The 18,220-nt window shown below is 40.1% G+C and overlaps 2 protein-coding genes and 1 long non-coding RNA gene across 6 annotated transcripts; 2 read left to right on the forward strand and 1 right to left on the reverse strand.

The window, feature by feature from the left end:
* Nucleotides 1–870: 870 nt before the first annotated feature.
* On the forward strand, nucleotides 871–1,397 carry LOC310861062. The gene is made up of 3 exons (XR_014569454.1): nucleotides 871–943; nucleotides 1,036–1,137; nucleotides 1,262–1,397. It is a non-coding gene; the product is annotated as an uncharacterized lncRNA (long non-coding RNA).
* Nucleotides 1,398–1,534: 137 nt separating this feature from the next.
* On the forward strand, nucleotides 1,535–6,094 carry LOC310862392 (uncharacterized protein). 2 transcript variants are annotated; one of them, XM_083770278.1, is made up of 8 exons: nucleotides 1,536–2,055; nucleotides 2,439–2,537; nucleotides 3,064–3,101; nucleotides 3,209–3,234; nucleotides 3,328–3,384; nucleotides 3,495–3,548; nucleotides 5,254–5,523; nucleotides 5,582–6,093. In XM_083770278.1, exons 1-7 carry the CDS (start codon nucleotides 1,971–1,973, stop codon nucleotides 5,486–5,488), a joined length of 594 nt encoding a protein of 197 aa, XP_083626404.1. In that variant the 5' UTR covers nucleotides 1,536–1,970; the 3' UTR covers nucleotides 5,489–5,523; nucleotides 5,582–6,093. The 2 variants fall into 2 exon arrangements, with proteins under 2 accessions (XP_083626403.1, XP_083626404.1); XM_083770277.1 differs by having other exon boundaries at nucleotides 1,535–2,055; nucleotides 5,254–6,094.
* Nucleotides 6,095–6,365: 271 nt separating this feature from the next.
* LOC310862391 (uncharacterized protein) lies at nucleotides 6,366–12,874 on the reverse strand. 3 transcript variants are annotated; one of them, XM_083770275.1, is made up of 8 exons: nucleotides 12,489–12,874; nucleotides 12,042–12,077; nucleotides 11,624–11,935; nucleotides 11,155–11,463; nucleotides 9,255–9,569; nucleotides 8,314–8,463; nucleotides 8,109–8,187; nucleotides 6,366–7,711 (listed from the first exon to the last, which is right to left on the reverse strand). In XM_083770275.1, exons 1-7 carry the CDS (start codon nucleotides 12,520–12,522, stop codon nucleotides 8,144–8,146), a joined length of 1,200 nt encoding a protein of 399 aa, XP_083626401.1. In that variant the 5' UTR covers nucleotides 12,523–12,874; the 3' UTR covers nucleotides 6,366–7,711; nucleotides 8,109–8,143. The 3 variants fall into 3 exon arrangements, with proteins under 3 accessions (XP_083626401.1, XP_083626400.1, XP_083626402.1); XM_083770274.1 differs by having other exon boundaries at nucleotides 6,369–7,694; XM_083770276.1 differs by lacking the exons at nucleotides 6,366–7,711; nucleotides 8,109–8,187 and having other exon boundaries at nucleotides 8,318–8,463; nucleotides 9,250–9,569.
* Nucleotides 12,875–18,220: the final 5,346 nt, after the last annotated feature.

Here is an 18,220-nt window from a genome sequence, read left to right on the forward strand (position 1 = left end):
ATGGGGCATCAACTTCTGTCTGAGTGTGACAGCTACAGTTAGGGTGATGATGATGTCCAAGTGATGAAAGGTTACGGGGAGAACACTGAATGCAATTACCGTGATTCCAAAAACTATAATCAACCAAAGGATGATGTTCACCTTCAAGGTGAAAGCACAGCTGTGCTTGTCAGGGGGGGGGGCATATCTGGTGAATTTGCTGCTACAGATGCAGCAGGTTTGGACATTTATTTGGATACGGTCGCATCGACCTTTCAACTTCTTAGAAATAGAGATGCAGAAAAAGAAGAAACGTCGCCATGGTCACCTGTGATTTCTTCACAGGAGGAGCTCAAGGATAACACTCACACAACCATGCACTCTCCCAACCAAGAGTCTGTGGACGATGGCTTTTTTTTCAACGATGCATATGAGACCTTGAGAATCACAGAGTCAGGAGAGTTTAGAGATGATGAGTATGAACAAGAGAGGAACTGGGAACAGGAGCAGGAGAGAATTAATGCTTTCTACAATTTCTACAATGACAGTGAAGGGGCGAATTCCACAGGTAGGCCTAAAGTGGTGTGAGTGTAGTAGAGAAACAATGAACATTTTCATGAGATAATAAAATTGAAGAGAGTTCGACTAATATTTTCCAACTCTTGTATGCTTTTACATAATTGTATTAAATGCTGCAGAGTATATATATATATTTCTTTTTTTTAATGGTTTTATAGGGCGGAAAATAAAAGTTCAGTTTTGCTCTGAGCCATTGTCTGAGGTCATTCTCTATGACTCAGACAGGTAAGTACTGTACGTAGGAAGCCAGTCATTTCCTTTATTAATTAAAATGAATTGCCATACATACGGTCAAATGTGTTTTCAACTCATCAGCAGTGGTAGAGATTCACCTGGTAGTTCCACAGAAGGGGAAGACCTGCAGAGCTCTGGACAAACAGATACGGTAAGTACATCATGGCAATGTGAATAGTTTATACTGTGAATTGTGAACACTCATACACACACACGCCTACGTAACTGTTTTGCTTCTTTCAGGAGCTGATGGAGCCCGATTCTGAAGCATTGACAATGAACAATGTCCCTTATTCCCCACACCTCTTACCGGAAAACGTGCAAACTCTCAACAGAACAACCAAGGTGTGATAATTGTCATTGGCTGATGCTACAGTATGCAAATCATTGTTTTTCAAACTAACCTTTTCACTCACCAAATGACAGATGCCTACCAATGCCTTCAACTTCTCTGTCATTTTTACTGCAGTGTCTTGGCATACTCAAGTTGATACTGCAAATGGGCTTGGTGGTACTGATGGGGCTATTGATGTTCTGGTGGGCCAACAACAATCAACTAGACTGGCTTAGCTAACTTGCCTTAGCTTATTTTTTTCTAATAATAAATAAATAAAAACATTGTTTATCATGTATATCATGTATTAATCGTATTGGGGGCAAATTTGGTATGGGATTGGAAACTATATGGGAAATATGCACAAAAAGCTAATTTCGCCCACTTTTGTATGTGTAAAACTGTGATGTGAAGCTGATTCTGATTTGTGAATTAAATGTATACAATCTACAGTACAAAAACACGCATTTTTCATAATAAAGGTCTCACTTAGATTATTATTATGTAATTTGTGTCTAATGTAAAATATTAACAGTTGCAGTCTTGTTGCCAGCAGGTGACGCTGCTCACCATCTCTATGTTCAGCATCCATCCAAAAACCAGTCCATCCAAGCGGAAGCGGAAATGTATTTAAAATAAACAGACGTAGGGAGCGTTTGGTTTTAATCCCTAATCTCTGACCGACCGTCACATTAACGTTCCGTTGTTCTACAAAACGAACACCACCGATCTGTTGCAGTGGGCGGTTTCTGTCAATATTGTTGTCTTTACGAAGCCGTTAACAATTTGAACAACATAGCTGTTTTAGCTTCAAAAACAGACGTCAAACCTAAATCTCCAAACCATGTCCTCCTCGTTGAGTAGCAAGTCCGATGAAGAAATACGCCACATGCTTGACGATTATGGCATAAAACACGGTCCTGTGGTCGGTGAGTTGGTAGATTTGAAATTTAAGTCTTGTTCTTAAACTTAGCGCTCAATTAACGTTAACATTAGGCAAATGTGGCTATTTAAAGTAAGCCCCAGCCCGGACGCCTTTACTGTACATATTTTTCTTTTTGATTATTACTAGTTTACATGATGTTTTGCATAGTAGTAGTTGTATATTTGTCTGTCACATGCTTCAATTAATTCATTACACAGACAGGACCCCAGGCCAGTAGAAACAAGCCTTTTGGGTTCAATCCTTTTAACATTGTATTTTTGTATTAAACTTTTACCAAAAGACCCAACTTTTTCCAGAACTATAGTGAGTTACAAGATCACGTTATTCAGTTAACTACAAAATTGCATATGTCACACTCCTTTATAGTCAGTACCAGAAGTCTGTATGAAAAGAAGCTGAGAGAAGCCTTGACCAAAGAGAAAAAAGCCAAACCAAGCCCTGATAAAACATACTACAGAGAAGAGGGTGAGTACATACATGTCATGACGATTATAACTTTACAATTGATTGAAGTATTTATGAACAGTTTGCAGAATTACAGTACATTTCAAGCACACCTCAATACAAAAAACTGTTAACTGGGAGAGGACGATCCAATAAAGCACTACACTCGTTTACAAAAGGGTCCACCTTGTTCAATTCATCATAACATTTAGAGACATACAAATATACACTTCTATAGAGCCAAAAAACAGGAAATCATCATCATAAAGGATGTAAAAAGGGAAAATAAAACTGAGCGAAAAAAGGGGTGGGTGGGAGGAATCAGATTTTATGGGGCCAGTTTCGAATTGCAGCCATCTGTAGGTGCCTTTTGAGAGCGGTTTTGAAGGAGTCAAGGGATTCACATGTCTTAATGACCGTTGGTAGGGCAGATTCCACATTTTGGTGGCATAGGAGCGAAATTAATTTAGAACGTAGTCATACCTGTTGAACAATAACATGAACATTTAATTCCACGTTTGACCTTATTTTCATGCCCTCATTTCAGAAGAGGAAGTCACCTATGTCACATATAAGTTACCTACAGTAAGTATCTATGAATTAGCTCTCTATGAATATGCATGGTGTAATAAAATGTATTATATGACTAAATGAATAGTTCAATGTTCATTCAAATATTGCCAATTTTGCAGGTTAGAAATGACGGTTTGGAAAACAGGTGAGTTCTCCCAATTTAATCCTATGGTTCACATTTATTATTGATATTTAATTTGTGTAAACTATTTAAAAATAAACACATTTATCCACACAGACCTTACATGAGGTCAAGACCTGGACCGCAATACACTGAGAGGGAGTTTGACGATGAGTAAGTCCTTTTATCAAGTCATGATTGGTACAATCATTGTTTTTCACTAAATTAATCAGCAGTATAAAACATTCTTATACTTATATATTATATACTTCTCTTCCAAACAGGAGATCCTATTCCAGCTCAAGGTCTGAATATGGTGGAAGGGATTATGTCGATGAGTAAGTGTAACAATTAAGGCAGTCCGACTTGTACTGTCGGAGACAGTACAATGTACTGTATACACAATACATTTGGTTCCACAATACAGTCTGATTCTGGAGACGTTAGTCCTACTAAAAACAACTCTTATGTTGTCTTAAATAATTCACTGCTGTTCCGTGGAAACCTTTTATATCCAAAACTGTTCTCCTTTTGTATTTTATTGGGAAAATAGCCGATCTACAAGGTCATCACAACGCGACATGTCATGTGTAGATCTGCTGTTTTCACTACTTTTGTGCAACACTTGTATGATGAAGTAGGGCATTGTAGCGATGTAACGGGATATCGGGCATCGATATATATCAAAACCGACCTGTCTTCTTCAAAATGGACAATGACAAAGATGTGATTTGTTTACCCAATTTTACAAATTGTTGGAGATAAGTAAATCCTGAAGGCCTATTCATAGTCTGGATTTTCGTTGGTGAGGTGACCACCGCTCCGGTGGTGAGCTGACCACCAGAGCTGATATAACGTTGAGCGGTGGCGAGTAAAAACAGAGAGAAGGGCTGGAGCGGTGGCGGTGGTTTGCTCTTCACCGCGGCTCGTGACGTCATGTTGTAGTTCGGTGGTCACCTAACCACCGAAAATCCAGACTATGTATGAGCCTTTAGTCCCTGCACTCTGGCCGGACACTGACCAATTGTAAAAGGCCCATGCAAGGCTCCTTATAAGTCAACTTAAAGAGACAACAAATCTAGATAGTGCCCTTTACAATGTAAACTGAGGGGAAAGGAGAGGGACCATCCAGACTTTCCTGTTAAACATGTTGTAAACTTTACAACATGTTGATGCGTCCACAGTATTGGCCCTAACCAAAGCACAAGGGAAGAACAAATAATGAGGATTAAAAGTAAACTCTTATGCCATTATATTCTGTGATCTGAGAATGTCATTGTCATGGTGTTTACTACTGTACTGCAGTAATATCTTAACTGACGTTTTAAATGTGATGATTCTCCAGTAAATTACATTTCTATGATTACTGACTCTTTGACCTCAACCCGTCATGTTTGGTAGCGGGATAAGTCTATTGTAATTAACAAAGAGGTTAGCTTTGATCTAGTCTTTTCCTTTGTTTTGCCAATGGATACCCAGATTGGCTTTGGTCCAGCAGACATCAGTTCATAGGTGTCACCCCCACATCGGCCTCAAAAGATGGAGAACTCCTCCCTCTCCATATACAGTAAAAGATGGACTCCTGCAGTTCTCGATCTCTTCGACTGCTTAGCTCTTCCCGGGCTTCTCTGAAAACTACCAAAGGGGGGAAAGATATCCAAAGATATTTTCCATCCTAATAGGCTAACATTGGCTTTCAAAGTATGCAGGCCCGTTTTGAACAAAAAGCCTCAAATCATGAACTCAGCGTGCAATTTAGAGGAATATATCCCACCCTTTTCACATTGGCCTGTTATAGCGCCACCAACAGGTGGATTTTTGCAAAACACATTTTTGGAACAAAATGCCTCAAATCATCCACTTGTCAAGAACAAATGGCACCCTTTTCACATTGGCCTATAATAGCACCACCTGTAGGCCACAAACTGACCTGGCCTGGTGGAGACCTGTGCCCCGAGGGGCACTTTTTCTAGTTATGCACTATTTTGGTTTTGGAATAGCAGCTCGGTCATCTATGATGTTTCCTTTACCTCCCGTTTTTAGGCGCCACCTCTATGATACACCACCACCAGCCACATACAGAAACATCTCCTGTTCAACACCAGTAATGAAATCTAGCGGGGATGCTACCAAGGACACTGCAGAGTCGCCCCGTGAGTCCAGTCTGATCCCTCGGTGGATTCAGTTTGTGGTCTTCTTGGCAGTGGCGGCTTTTCTCTACTACGTGTTCTCCAACATGGAGGCATCATATAGTGAACCTTTCAAACGAATTGATTGATTTAAATGTTTTAGTGTGTTGGGTATTTTGTTGTTGTTCATCTTTATATGTGACACTGTTTTTATGAAACTTCATTTATGATGAATTAATGAGTGCTGTTTATTTTTGTAGCACTTCTGTGTAAATAATGCATGCGTTTAATAATTGTTGTATACAGCAGCGATGCAATGACAGGTTATTGACTGATGATTTTGGTGTTATTCATATAATCTTATACTGGTGTTCGCCGTCGGTTACAATTTGTTAACATGGCAAAATCTCTAAAGAACAACAAAGCGGAATTAGTGACTGAGTGTGCCTGGTGGGCAGTGGCTCAACAAGTTACTTCAGGCAGGGAAGCCGGATGACCCACAACCTGACACAATATGTCCAGTGAAATTACATGTGGATGATGATGGGTCGTTCACCTACAAAAGTGCCTTAACATTTATATTAGATACTTTTTAGATTTTATTTGGGGGGAATAATTCAATAGTTGATTACAGTATTTGTTTTTGCCGTACCATATATGCATACAGTATTTGAGCCTAGTGCTTTCATTGTTCCCCAGATCACTCTTTGTATGATTTTACAAATTTTGTCCAATGTGTTGTTGGAAAATAAATAAATAAATTAAAATTGATTAATACTGTTTGTCTGATTAAAATTAGGTGCACCCTAACTTGACCCAGGGTGAAGTTAGGCGTTAAAAGTGTATTGCTCAGGGACACTTAACACATAGGTTGATACGTGAACTGGGGGCCTTCTGTTTCCCAGGCAGGCGGCCCCTCTAACCATTCATGGACGACACTTTTGGGAATGTTTAGTGACGAGGCAAATACAAAGACTTTCAAAAGCCCAAGCATCAGCATTTATTTGGTACTCCACGCAAGCAGCATATCAGCCACACCATAATGTCAATGAGAGCAGTAGCAGTCAGACCTGACATCTTTACAGCAGGCCCGTCCTTGTAGAAAGGCAGCGTTTTTATACCCTGTAAAACTAGCTACCCCCAAAGCATACCCTGTCATGTCACCGCATGTGAAACTAGTCAGTATCACGTGTTCCAATCACCAGCCAACCACCATCCACAATGCTGCACCAAAAAACTTTTATACAAGAAATACTGCAGGCCTATACATTAGGGAAATTCAGTAAACCGACAGGAAAAATGTTCTTCATACACAAGAGTACACTCTAGCCACTAGGTGCAATCTTTTTTTCTGTAAGTTATATTGATCATGTACTCACCCTCTTCTCTGTTGTTTTATCAGGGCTTGGTTTCTAAGTAAGATCACATCGATCACTTGGTACCGTATACAAACTTGAGTGAGAATACCAGTTATTCCGTTCTGTTTAATTCACAGGAAGGGCAGCCAATTGATGTAAACCACTTTCTACATTATCTATAAAAGCTATTCATCGGTAGGTCTAAATTTAAACAAATTTAAACTAGCTGTACAAAAATGAAAAAGAAAAACATCAATTACAACGAACGTGCCATTTTCCAAAGCAAACCAACAGTTGGTAATGGAAAGGATCTCCGTTTAACGGAGTGTAATACACTTACATGTTTAATAACAAACTGCCAATGACTGCAAAAATGCATGGAAGGGCTACTAAAAAGTATAAAACACCTAATCCTTTAAGGATAATTTATCAATGGAAGCAAGGACATAAGCTAGTGGCGCCCGCCATTACAGTGTTACCTGGTAATCATTTTAAAAAGAAATTGTATACATAGTCTATACACAGTGACCTGAGGAACACGTTTCACAGTCAAGCTTTTTGTACCAATAGTATTTTTTATCCCCTACATCTGGGGTTCTAGTAGTAGCCAAGCCTGAGTGAATCTGAAGTCTAGCATGTCCATTGGTGACTCCAACCCATAGTCTTGTGTAGCTCTAGGTAGAGTTAGGATCTTGAAGATAATACAGTGCATAATACTAAGAATAATCATCAGATCCAGTCTTTGCCAGTACTGAAACGTACAGTAGTATGAAGAGGCGAAGGTTAGTGTTTACGTTAGAGGTCAGCAAAGAGTTGTGCCTTATCTGGACTGTCCTTGAAAGGTCTTGTTCCAACTTGTGCCGTTGCCATTTCCAACATTTACAGACGAAGCTGTTTGGTTCTTTGGAACATGGTCTCCTTCCTTACCAAGCCAATAAGGGCTGTCAGTGACCGCTGTTTCCAGAGGGTCATCCTCGCTGGCAGCTTGGTTCTTAAGCTGAAATTAACACAAGTCTACACTGCAATGAGCTACTTCTGCACAATATTGAATACTCAAATACAACATCATTCAGTGGAGCATGCATGGATGGTATCAGGTACGGTCGCCCTTAAACCATCTCGCCCCTCGATTCCTTTACGCCGACCACTCGGTGCCGCAGTTCTTATATTCTTTATTTTGTTTTACTGAGAATAAGGTTAGAAATAAGTTCAGGGTTAGTTTTACTGGGGTTAAGTTTAGGAATAAGGTTAGGTTTAACCGTTTAAGCATAATTTACTTAGGTTACTTTAGGAATACCAGGCTGCGCAGTTCCGCCGGCTGTACGCCCGGGGCAAGTTGGTAAAGGGCGACTCGTTTGGTATTCACATGGATACTATGTGCTACTATGAATAAACGTAAACAATGCCATACCTTTAGGTGTCTCCAGTGTGGTCTGCACATCCCCATCAAATCTTATTAATGGATAAGGCAACGTAAGTGTTATCCACACCTGTAGAATAAACCAAACCTTGAATTTAGTCAATGCTGAAGGAGAGTAGATTAAGCCTAATTTAGTAAAAAATAACACATTTTCAAATGGAAACCATGACACTACAACGAATGATTAATAACTTACAGGTTCTGGTCTCCCTCTCAAGTTCAGAAGGCTTCTTCTCCTTCTTGCACAGCACTATGGCTATGATGATGATGACGATAAGAGCTACCACAAATATCAGACCAGACACCAACCAGCTCACCACCATGGGACTCAACACTGGGTCTGGGTCTGAGGAGAGGAAAACCACAGACATTATATCATAATCATCATTTTTTGACTGTTTTTGAGATCATGGATTCCACAATGCCACGCCAGACTTTCCGGTCCTTCATTGCCATCCCCAGTTCCTGCTTACTGATGTGTCCCTAGCGATGACATCAAGGAACGACAGTTTTCTACCTCTGGTCTGCTTTGAGGCAGGACTCCAGAGAAGAAGGGAAGATATAACCTCATTATCAGCTCTGTAGCCGTGGCCGGCAAACTGTTCTTCTGGATCGGACTAGTGAAGAAACACGGGGAAGGTTGCCGTATATTAGATTAGTCGATGGGTGGCTCTTCCAAGACATGTTGTGCTCTCATTAGACGGCGGGTGTAAGTGCCATCCAACCGAATTCTCTAGTTTCTTTGAAAGTGTCCATGAGTAGAATCGGCTCAACGGTCGTCCTAAATATTTTTACATTACACTACTGTCCATCACTACCATTCTTGATGGAGAAAACAGCCTGCATTAATGGATTAACATAGAACACAGACATTAATATGAAATAACAAATAAGCTATTATGGGAGGGGGCCAAGTTATAGAGTCCTTGGGAATCCGGTCAAGTAAGCTTTAAGTGGATAATTCATTTGATTATCCATCTACCCTCTGAGATTTACTGTAAGTAAATCTTGTCCACCACAAGAATGTGTCAATAGCTTGTTTAACAGTAATTAAATGTCCAGGAACTACATTTTGCGCACATTCTTTTGTAAATATCAACTGCATTAAGTATGGTAAGCTCTCTGTAAGTACCTCACCTCTGATGGATATAGGCAGGGGCTGGCTCTGTCTGGAGACAAAAGTACGTCCCCCTAACTGGACCCGGTACTGGCAGTAGTAGTAGCCCTCATTGGAGCTCTGGGCACTGGCGAAGGTGAACGTGACAGAGGGTGTGAGGGCGGGCAGGGACTGGCGAACAGTGCCATTGGAGCGAATGAGGCGGAGCTGGAAGGAGCCTCCAGGGTATTGTTGCTGGCTGGTGCAGGTGATGTTGAAGCTATGCCCCTTGATGACAGAGCCAGCCGGGGCCTCAGTTGATGTGTTGTACCAATGCTGGGGAGTCAGGAGATCCACTGTGAGCAGGAGAGTGGAGTTTGTTAGTCTGTTGTTCAGTTCAGAAAATGTAACTGGAGTTTGTGGCACGCTTGCACAAAGTAATTTCACCCACTATTTAATACCTGATGAAAAGTTGTGATGTGACAATAAACTTAATTTAAGGTTAAGACAAGAGGCCATGGCCCAGGCCGTAGCGTAACGGTCTGGGCACCGGACTGGTAATCCAGTCGCAGTGTGCCGCGGGTTCGACTCCCGGACCCGACACGGCCTTTACTGCATGTCATCCCCCCATCTCTCTCCCGTTTCCTGTCAGCCTACTGTCTGTCCCTTCAAAAATCAATAAAAGGCGTAAGCCGCAAAGAAATATCTTTAAAAAAAAAAAAAGACAAGAGGCCATCACTTGGAACATAAGTGATAAGTTATTGGCAGAATTCTATCCCAATTCAAATTTATAATATACAAGGTATTCTGGCAAGTTAAATAATGTAGTTGAAGTTTCAAAATGTTCTGTATTGAAATATTCTGCAATTAGCTGGCCCATTTTTATTCCACACACCAATGGAACCATATGTTCTCACTAGGGATGCACCGAAATTGAAATTCTTGGCCGAAACCGAATACCGAATATAGGAAACAGTTGGCCGAAAACCGAATACCGAATATCCGAATATGATTAATATTATACATCTTTTTTCCTACCATTGCTGTCATGGCCGTACCTTAAAGCTACCTGATTTATGGCAAAATAAATGGTTATGGCAAAACTTAACTTAAATAATAATCACTATTATGGGTCCATAAAACATTTATTCAGCCCTTTTGAATGCATTAATTGCATACACTATTCGGTGATATATTTTCTGCCTATTCGGGCCGAAACCGAATAGGCCGAAAATGATTTTTTTGCCATTTTCTGCCGAACATTTTCTGTGGCTGAATATTCGGGGCATCACTAGTTAAAATAGTATGTTTATACAGAGTAAGTACAGAATAAATAATCTCTCAATCACTGGGTAATGACTGTGACACAGTCCTGTAGCTGAAAGGTCAGAAATGCAGTCCTTGCAACCACAATGTTTCCAGCCAGACAGGTCTAGTCCAGAATGCCACTTTAAGCACTATATACTTTGTTGTACAACAAATAGCAAAGATTGTTGACCTACAAGCTTGTAGATGTTTGGAAAATTTGAAAGATTTAAAAAGCTTTTGCCTATAATGCCATGTTGAAAGTGGTTATCACTTAACATACCTACACCCGCACAGTATCATTGGTATGAAGTGTAACTGAATATCGCTGTTTTAGTATCCTCACTTAACCCATTAACCTGAGTTTGATTCTACAAATGTTATGTTATGGTTATGGCAAAACTTAATTTAAATAATAATCACTATTATGGATCCATAAAACATTTATTCAGCTCTTTGAATGCATTAATTGCATACACTATTCGGTGATATATTTTCTGCCTATTTGGGCCGAAACCGAATAGGCCGAAAATGCATATTTAGCCATTTTCTGCCGAATATTTTCTGCGGCCGAATATTCGGTGCATTACTAGTTCTCACCCTTACATAGTAGGCTACAGTGCAGAAATGACTCACCCACAGTGATGTTGATGGAGTTGCTAGGAGGAGAGCTGAGCAACTGAGATGGCAAGCTGCCCTTGATCCTGTATAGACAACTGTAGCTGCCCTGGTGGGAAGTCTCCAGTTCAGATAGCGTCAGCTCCACTCTGGTCTGGCTCTGGTCCACTCTCTGAGTCACCAGTGGTGTGGACACACTGTGCTTGTACAGGTGGAAGTCACTCAGGTGCCGACCCTGTGGGACAGTGCAGCTGAAGCGAACAGACTCCCCGCGTTCGAACACGGTGTTGGGCGTCAGAAGGGAGAGGGAGGGTAACAAGAGAGGACCTGGAAGCAGATCCAGGTTAAATACAGAACACGGTCTGAATTTATTTTGATTCTGTGTTGTGCGTTGCATCGAATGAGTTCAAAACAAACAATACAATATATTAAGTCCCATATCATGGTCATCATTCTTATGAATATCAAAGCAATCGGGAGCACTCACCCGAGCATATAACTCCTGCATCGTTCCTGTGGGTGCAGTGGTGTTCACTGTGGAGGACGGTGGCACAGTTTGTCAGACTGGTCTCGTGTCCGGAACACAGCGTATGCCACAGCCAGATCACCCCACTGCCCGGACCGAATGCCGCATGCTGAAGGGCAGACTCGGCCAGACCACAGCCCAGCTCTCGGCACGCCACGTCAGCATCCACCAAGTTCCATCCACGGTCACAAACTGTCCCCCACTGGTAGTGCTTGAGTACCTCAACTCTGCCCGAGCACTCGTCCCCATTCACCAGTCTGACACGCACGCCGTCTGCCGACCAGAGAACATGACTCTCAGAAGCAGGACAGGGCAGAAATGACTGGGTATAGATATTGTACATGTTTGTAAAATGTATGTAGAATTCCAATTTCCTTACCACCAGAAGCATCGATTCCATCCCACAGGACAAAACCTATAGGTGATTGGGAAGGTCAGAAGAAAAATAGCAATGTTATCATGCGGTCATGTATAATTAAATGACATTCATTTGTTACTATTTCTCACTATTACATTATTGTGTTTATATAGCAGAGACAATGGACAGTTCAGTAACTGTCCCATAATTGGCTACAGAAAACATCGAATGCAATCTGTAGTCCCTGGACCTTACGTGGATGGAATGTACAGTTGTGTGTGGGACTGTCTGTAAATAAAGTTCTGTTTACATATGCATGCCCTTTCCTATGGTATGTGACTCGTGAGTGCATGTCGCGTCGGTGTCACGTTAAACGACGCTACAGCATGTAATAGACGGGGACGGGCATTGCGTAATCAGAACAGCTCAAGAGCGAACTTATAGCTAACCACCCAGCCAAGCTCTTACCTAATACTGAAAGGATGTGGAGAATCCTCAGCATCTTTCACCCTTCCATTAGACCGCAGGATGGGTGGGATGATGATCACGATCACTGATGATAATAATGACAGCTGCCCAATGCGGGTTTTCTCAAATAACGTTATAAGGTTATAATGCAAAACACATTAGCTTCCGTACTAGCTGGCTAACACGGCTAACAGCTCTGCTGCTCCAGCTAACCAGCCGATCTAATATCTGGCATCATAGACAGTTTAGCGAGAATGGATGGAATGAATCCACGCGCTATAATGCACTAAAGTAGCGGCTGCCACACAGCCCAAGGAAGCTCATGATGGATGGATCCAGGCACCATCCAGCAGCATCGCGCTGAAAAAGTAAACTATCAACATGCCTCCGGGTGCGTCGCAGTGACGTCATCGTGTTCGGCCGTCCCCCTATCTTAACGAGGACAGGTAAAATTAGATTACAAAGTGACTTACATTATGTGTGTGGGGGATTTAATCGTCTCTAGTGTATTTACAGTAATGCAAATGCACATAAAGCAATAGCCTAGGACGCGACGCGTCAAAGGTGACCATTAAAAGTCAGGGTAGCTCTGGTCTTTGATGAATTGAACAATGTGGACCCTGTTGTAAACAAGTGTAATGCTTAATTGGGTCGTCCACTCACAGTTAACTGTCTTTGTATTGAGTTTGTGCTTGAAATGTACTGTAATTCTACAAACTGTTAATAAATATTTCAATCAATCAATCAAAAAGTCCATACATAGCCTTAAATGACTTCTAAGGTCAGGGGTGGGTCTGGGTTTTTGATTGATTGATTTAAATATTTATTAACAGTTTGCAGAATTACAGTATCAGTATCAATCATCACTATTCTGGGGGAAAGTATTCCGAGGCACCCCTAGACTTGCATCAGCATCACAGCACCCTGAGAAACCTTGTTTTAAGTGTTTTAATATGGGTGGTAAGATGACTGATCGGTTGGCACTTTTAATTTCGTTGTACATGTCACAATGACAATAAAGATCTATTTGTCCTATTCTTTGCTTTATTGTAGGCCTACCGGTGTTGTTATTATAAATCCATTGAAAACAAATCTGATCTATGAGCAAAAGTCACCCAGGTCACTTGATGGAAACCCTGCAAGTAAATGTCCAAATGGCCCAGAATTGGAGGATTGGACACATTGACAGCAGTGATAGAGCCATTGCAGTGACCTTTAAAGAATTCTAGATGCCAGAATTCTGACACTGCTGCAAAACAGATGCACACTGGGTAAACACCTCTCCCACATGCAGTCAACAATGTAAACAGATTTAACTGTATGCAATGTGTTTTTTTGTTGTTATTATTATTTTTATTTAATTTGTTTAGTATTTATGCACATTTCCTGATGTTTCTTCGAAGATTTTGTTTAGTATTTGTGCTGCCATGAGAAAAAACCAATGTAAACCGATGTGGAAGGGGAATGGAATATTTTTGTCTATAAGTACATTAAGATCACACTAAGTACACACTGTACCTCTGCATTTGACCCATCCTAACAGTAGGTGCTATTAATACAGTAGTTAGGGGTTAAGGGTCTTGCCCAGGGACATTTTGACATTTCCAGATGACCTCTCTATACCCATTCAGCTATATGACCACGAGGAGTGAAGGCAGGTGCAACAAAGTTGTTGCCTAACAGGAACAAAGAATTCAGTTCAGATTCTGAACTGCATGCACACGTGAAACATACCACGTGCATACCCAGATTTGGCTCAAACAAGGGAATACATTTATTTATTTATAAAATGCTCTCAAAGAGCAACTATGGACAGCTGCAATTCGAAACTGGCCCCTGTAAATTAAGTCTGCGTTTCTCACCCCCACCCCTTTCTCCCCATACTGTACATGTATTTCCCTTTTTTAATTTCTTTATATGATTTCCTAGATGATTTTATAGAAGTGTATATTTGTATGTCTCTAAATGTTCTGATGAATTGAAAATGGTGGACCCTGTTGTAAATAAGTGTAATGCTTAATCATGGATCGTCCACAAAGTAACAGTTTTTGTACTTTCGTTTGAAATGTACCCATTCTGCATACTGTGAAATAAATATTTAAATCAATAAGACTTGTATTGTATTATGTGTATATTATATCAATATCATTGTATGCCTATAATATCTTATACAGTATATAACAATGTATTTTTACTACAGTCAAGATATGGGGAATATTATCACGTAAAATAGTTTAGGGGGTGTTTTTACAGTTTTTTTGTAAATAGTATGATGAAATAAGACACACTGAGGTCATCACAATGGCTGTGAAAGCTATGATGTTACTATTATTATATCTATTCATATATATTATTAATAATTATATCTGATTATATCAGGCCGGATGTGTCCCTTCTCCTACTTTGCTGACCGTAAAGGGAACATGCCTGTTCTTACTTTGACAAAACTATGGGTTTTTATCCTTGTAAACTGTATCATTGCCTCTTATGTCATTATTGTGTGGTAGAGAGAAAATAAATTATCCTTACTACAGACAGAGGTCACTCTCGGTCAGGAATGAACTAAAAGTTCAGCTATTTGGGGAAATACTCAAATGAAGCCACATTGCAGAATTATTGCAAAAGAAATCACTCACAGAATTTTAACAAGATCACAGAAAATGTACACTTTATCACTTCTAAGGTAAACATGTTTATCGGCCCACAAGGGTTGAAAGGGCTAATGTTTTGTTTGAAAACAAAAACATAGGTAGGTACAGTAGGTAGGTAAGTAGGTGAGTGACAAATATTGAGGACAAATATTGTGCATAATATACTGTAAATTGTAAAGAAAATGTATGTGTGCAATCGTGATAGACTGCAGCAGTATAAAATCCTGTACTGATTGCAAATATCTCCTAATAGAAGACTATATGAACCCACAGCTATCGTCTATGTGCCTTAAATGTAAAGTCTCTGTAGAGATCTACACTCTGGTGGTCTTGTCATAAAATACAGGCATATTTGATGGATATTTTGCAAGATATGCAAGACATATGTGTTACATATGAAGTCTTTGACTCTGGCCCTCTGGGTCACCGATTCAAGATGCAACTATTGTTGCTAGCACTGCATCCTTGCATAATGCTGCATAAAATATGTCTTGGATAAGTGACAAAGTTCATACTAAAACTAGTTGGCATAGGATGATTATGGAGTGTTTTACTCTTGAATACTTGACCTGTATGCTTCACTCTTCATGGAGATGTGGGCTCCATACCTTTGGTTCTCTAATAACACAGTGGCTTCAACTCTTTCAAGTGTTTTTCTTGATTAATAGTGTATTTCAACTTCTGTAACTTGTCTATGGTGATGTGGTAATTATACCTCCCCTTTCTTGCTCTTTAATAATGTATTTATAATGCATGCCTTTTCCTCATCATTTATCTTTGTTGTACTTGCAATGCAATAGGCCTAAGTATATTTATTTTGGGGGAAAGAATCTAAATGGGCAACCAACCAAAAATAACATGTACATCTTTTTTTATTCTTTCTTTTAGTTTTAAGGAAAGATGTGCGCATCAACACCTACAGTATGCTTTATTTCCTTCCCTGTTCATGTAGAAAACACCCTAGCTTGCACCAGCTACTGCTACAATAACTGGCAGAATCTAGTTCTGGTTGGTGGAGCCACCCGATGTACTATGAATCACCTCATAGTACAGCGGGTGGTGGAGCATAGCAAGAGTATTTTGCAATAATTCTGGCCATGTTGACAAATGATTTCTTCACTGTTACTGTATAGGTAAATATTTTACACTAATAGATAATTAACACTTTGGATTTTACTGTGATTTAGTGAGTAGGTGGAGGGTAGTATTAAAGGCATTGTTATAAAATAAAATATACATCCATGTAAATGTGAGTGTGTCAGTCTTTAGCTGTGGTTGCTTATCATAAGCAAGTAAGCCTTGCCGAGCCATGGCGTCCATATAGGGCAGGAGTGCCTGTAGCATGAGGCAGCTTGATGTACAAGTACACCCCCTGGACATGACGCTAGTATGTCGCAGGGACGTACCCCCAATCCAACCGCTGATGCTGAGTGCCAAGCAGGGAGGTATTGGGGTCCCTTTATTTATTTTTTACCAGTCTTTGGTATGAGCCGGCCGGGGATCGAACCCTGACTCCCAGTCTCAGGGCAGACACTCAAACCACAAGGTCACTGAGCTGGTCTTATCATAAGCATGCAAACACTTAAACTGAAGGGAAAGAAAGGAACAGTGATGTCAGTGTTTCACTTTGTTCTATTTCATTTCATACAGTATTTATCATAAACTACAGATCCTCTATCCAGTGCACTGCTGAGCAGGCATTCAGAAGCTTGTTGGAGAATATCTTATACTCTAAGGAGAATATGCATGAAAAGCCTGCTTATAATTTATAAGCTACATTGTGGAATTATGGCGCATCTCCAAATTATCCAGGTTCATCTCGCTACGTTCATCTGCATTTAAGCATGATTCTTTACTTCAACTAATTGACAGGCCCATTGCATAGGCCATCCAATCAGGCTACCATGCAATGCACCACATATTTTAAGAGCTATTCACTTTGACAAATGTCTTCTGTGTTCAATAAATTAAACTCAATATATCATTAAGATGCATTGAGTGCTTAACCACATGAACGCTAGCGACTATTCTGGACAGTCATGTCATGATTAGTGAACATTCTGCAAAAATAGCTGATCTACATGCCCACTATGTCTTGCACTGGGATATTGTGAGTTTGTAGATCGGCTATGTTTGTTGAAGACATTTGGAGTCGAGAGAAAAAAGGACGGGTCCAAGGACAAAGCTGGGAGACACCAGTCAACAAAGTATAGAGTTTAAGTGGTTAACAGTCCTTTTGGTTTTAAATGGATTGTAAACACAACATGTCTGTTGCTTAAGCTTGTATGCTGATACAAGCAGCCAACTCCTGCTGGTGTGAGACCAAGAACACCAACATGGGCTGACATTCCCACCCCTGTTCAGTGTTCAACTGCAGGAACTGTCATTAATAGAACAGTATGATTCAACGGCAGACTGTTCGTTGATCTACTGCTGTAATTCATTTTGAGTTTCTCAAGATGGTTCTGATGAATTGAAAAGGGTGGACACTATTGTAAACAAATGTAATGCTTTATGGTGTCGTCCACAGTTAACACTTTCCTTACAGCAGTTTATAATAGGTTGACGTGAACATAATTTGTATCCCCCGTTATGTAATGAGTCAGATTTACTGCAAAGTAAACCCTGAAATTTGGTTGATATATATAACATTTTCTTGTACACAATACAATTGTATTTTAATTAAGTCCAGTCTGCAAGGACCTTAAGTGTATAAATGCAAGTTGCAACCATCATTTGTACACTCCATTTGAGTTACAAATAAATACACTGATTTCAGTGTATACAATTCAGCATAGGCAATGCTGAATACTTTACACACACATAATCACTTCCATTAGACAAGAATACTGGCTGTTTATTTTTAGATTAAAAGGCAATATTCTGTATTGCCAATCCTTAAAGGCTTAGACATTTGTATACTATACATTTAAATTAATAGGAAATGTCTACCTTAGAAACAGCACTGTGCTCTGAAGTTATTTGATTTTCTGTTTCTTTCAGTCTTGAGTGAATCACATGTAAAGGATGTCCATTAAAGGCATAGTCCAGATCATAATGTATAATCAGCTACATATCCCA

The sequence above is a fragment of the Protomyctophum parallelum genome (genome assembly GCF_964188405.1).
Source record: "Protomyctophum parallelum genome assembly, chromosome: 7".
NCBI lineage: Eukaryota > Metazoa > Chordata > Actinopteri > Myctophiformes > Myctophidae > Protomyctophum > Protomyctophum parallelum.

What these genes read in the sequence shown, in the direction of transcription:
- LOC310862392 (XM_083770277.1), top strand. Translation starts at nt 1,971, where the DNA reads ATGTCCTCCTCGTTGAGTAGCAAGTCCGATGAAGAAATACGCCACATG. An exon ending in AACATACTACAGAGAAGAGG is followed by an intron (nt 2,538 to 3,063) that starts GTGAGTACATAC and finishes CCCTCATTTCAG; the next exon opens with AAGAGGAAGTCACCTATGTC. An exon ending in GGAAGGGATTATGTCGATGA is followed by an intron (nt 3,549 to 5,253) that starts GTAAGTGTAACA and finishes TCCCGTTTTTAG; the next exon opens with GCGCCACCTCTATGATACAC.
- LOC310862391 (XM_083770275.1), bottom strand. Translation starts at nt 12,522, where the DNA reads ATGCTGAGGATTCTCCACATCCTTTCAGTATTAG. An exon ending in CCTGCCTATATCCATCAGAG is followed by an intron (nt 8,464 to 9,254) that starts GTGAGGTACTTA and finishes TCCTCTCCTCAG; the next exon opens with ACCCAGACCCAGTGTTGAGT. An exon ending in TGAGAGGGAGACCAGAACCT is followed by an intron (nt 8,188 to 8,313) that starts GTAAGTTATTAA and finishes TTTATTCTACAG; the next exon opens with GTGTGGATAACACTTACGTT.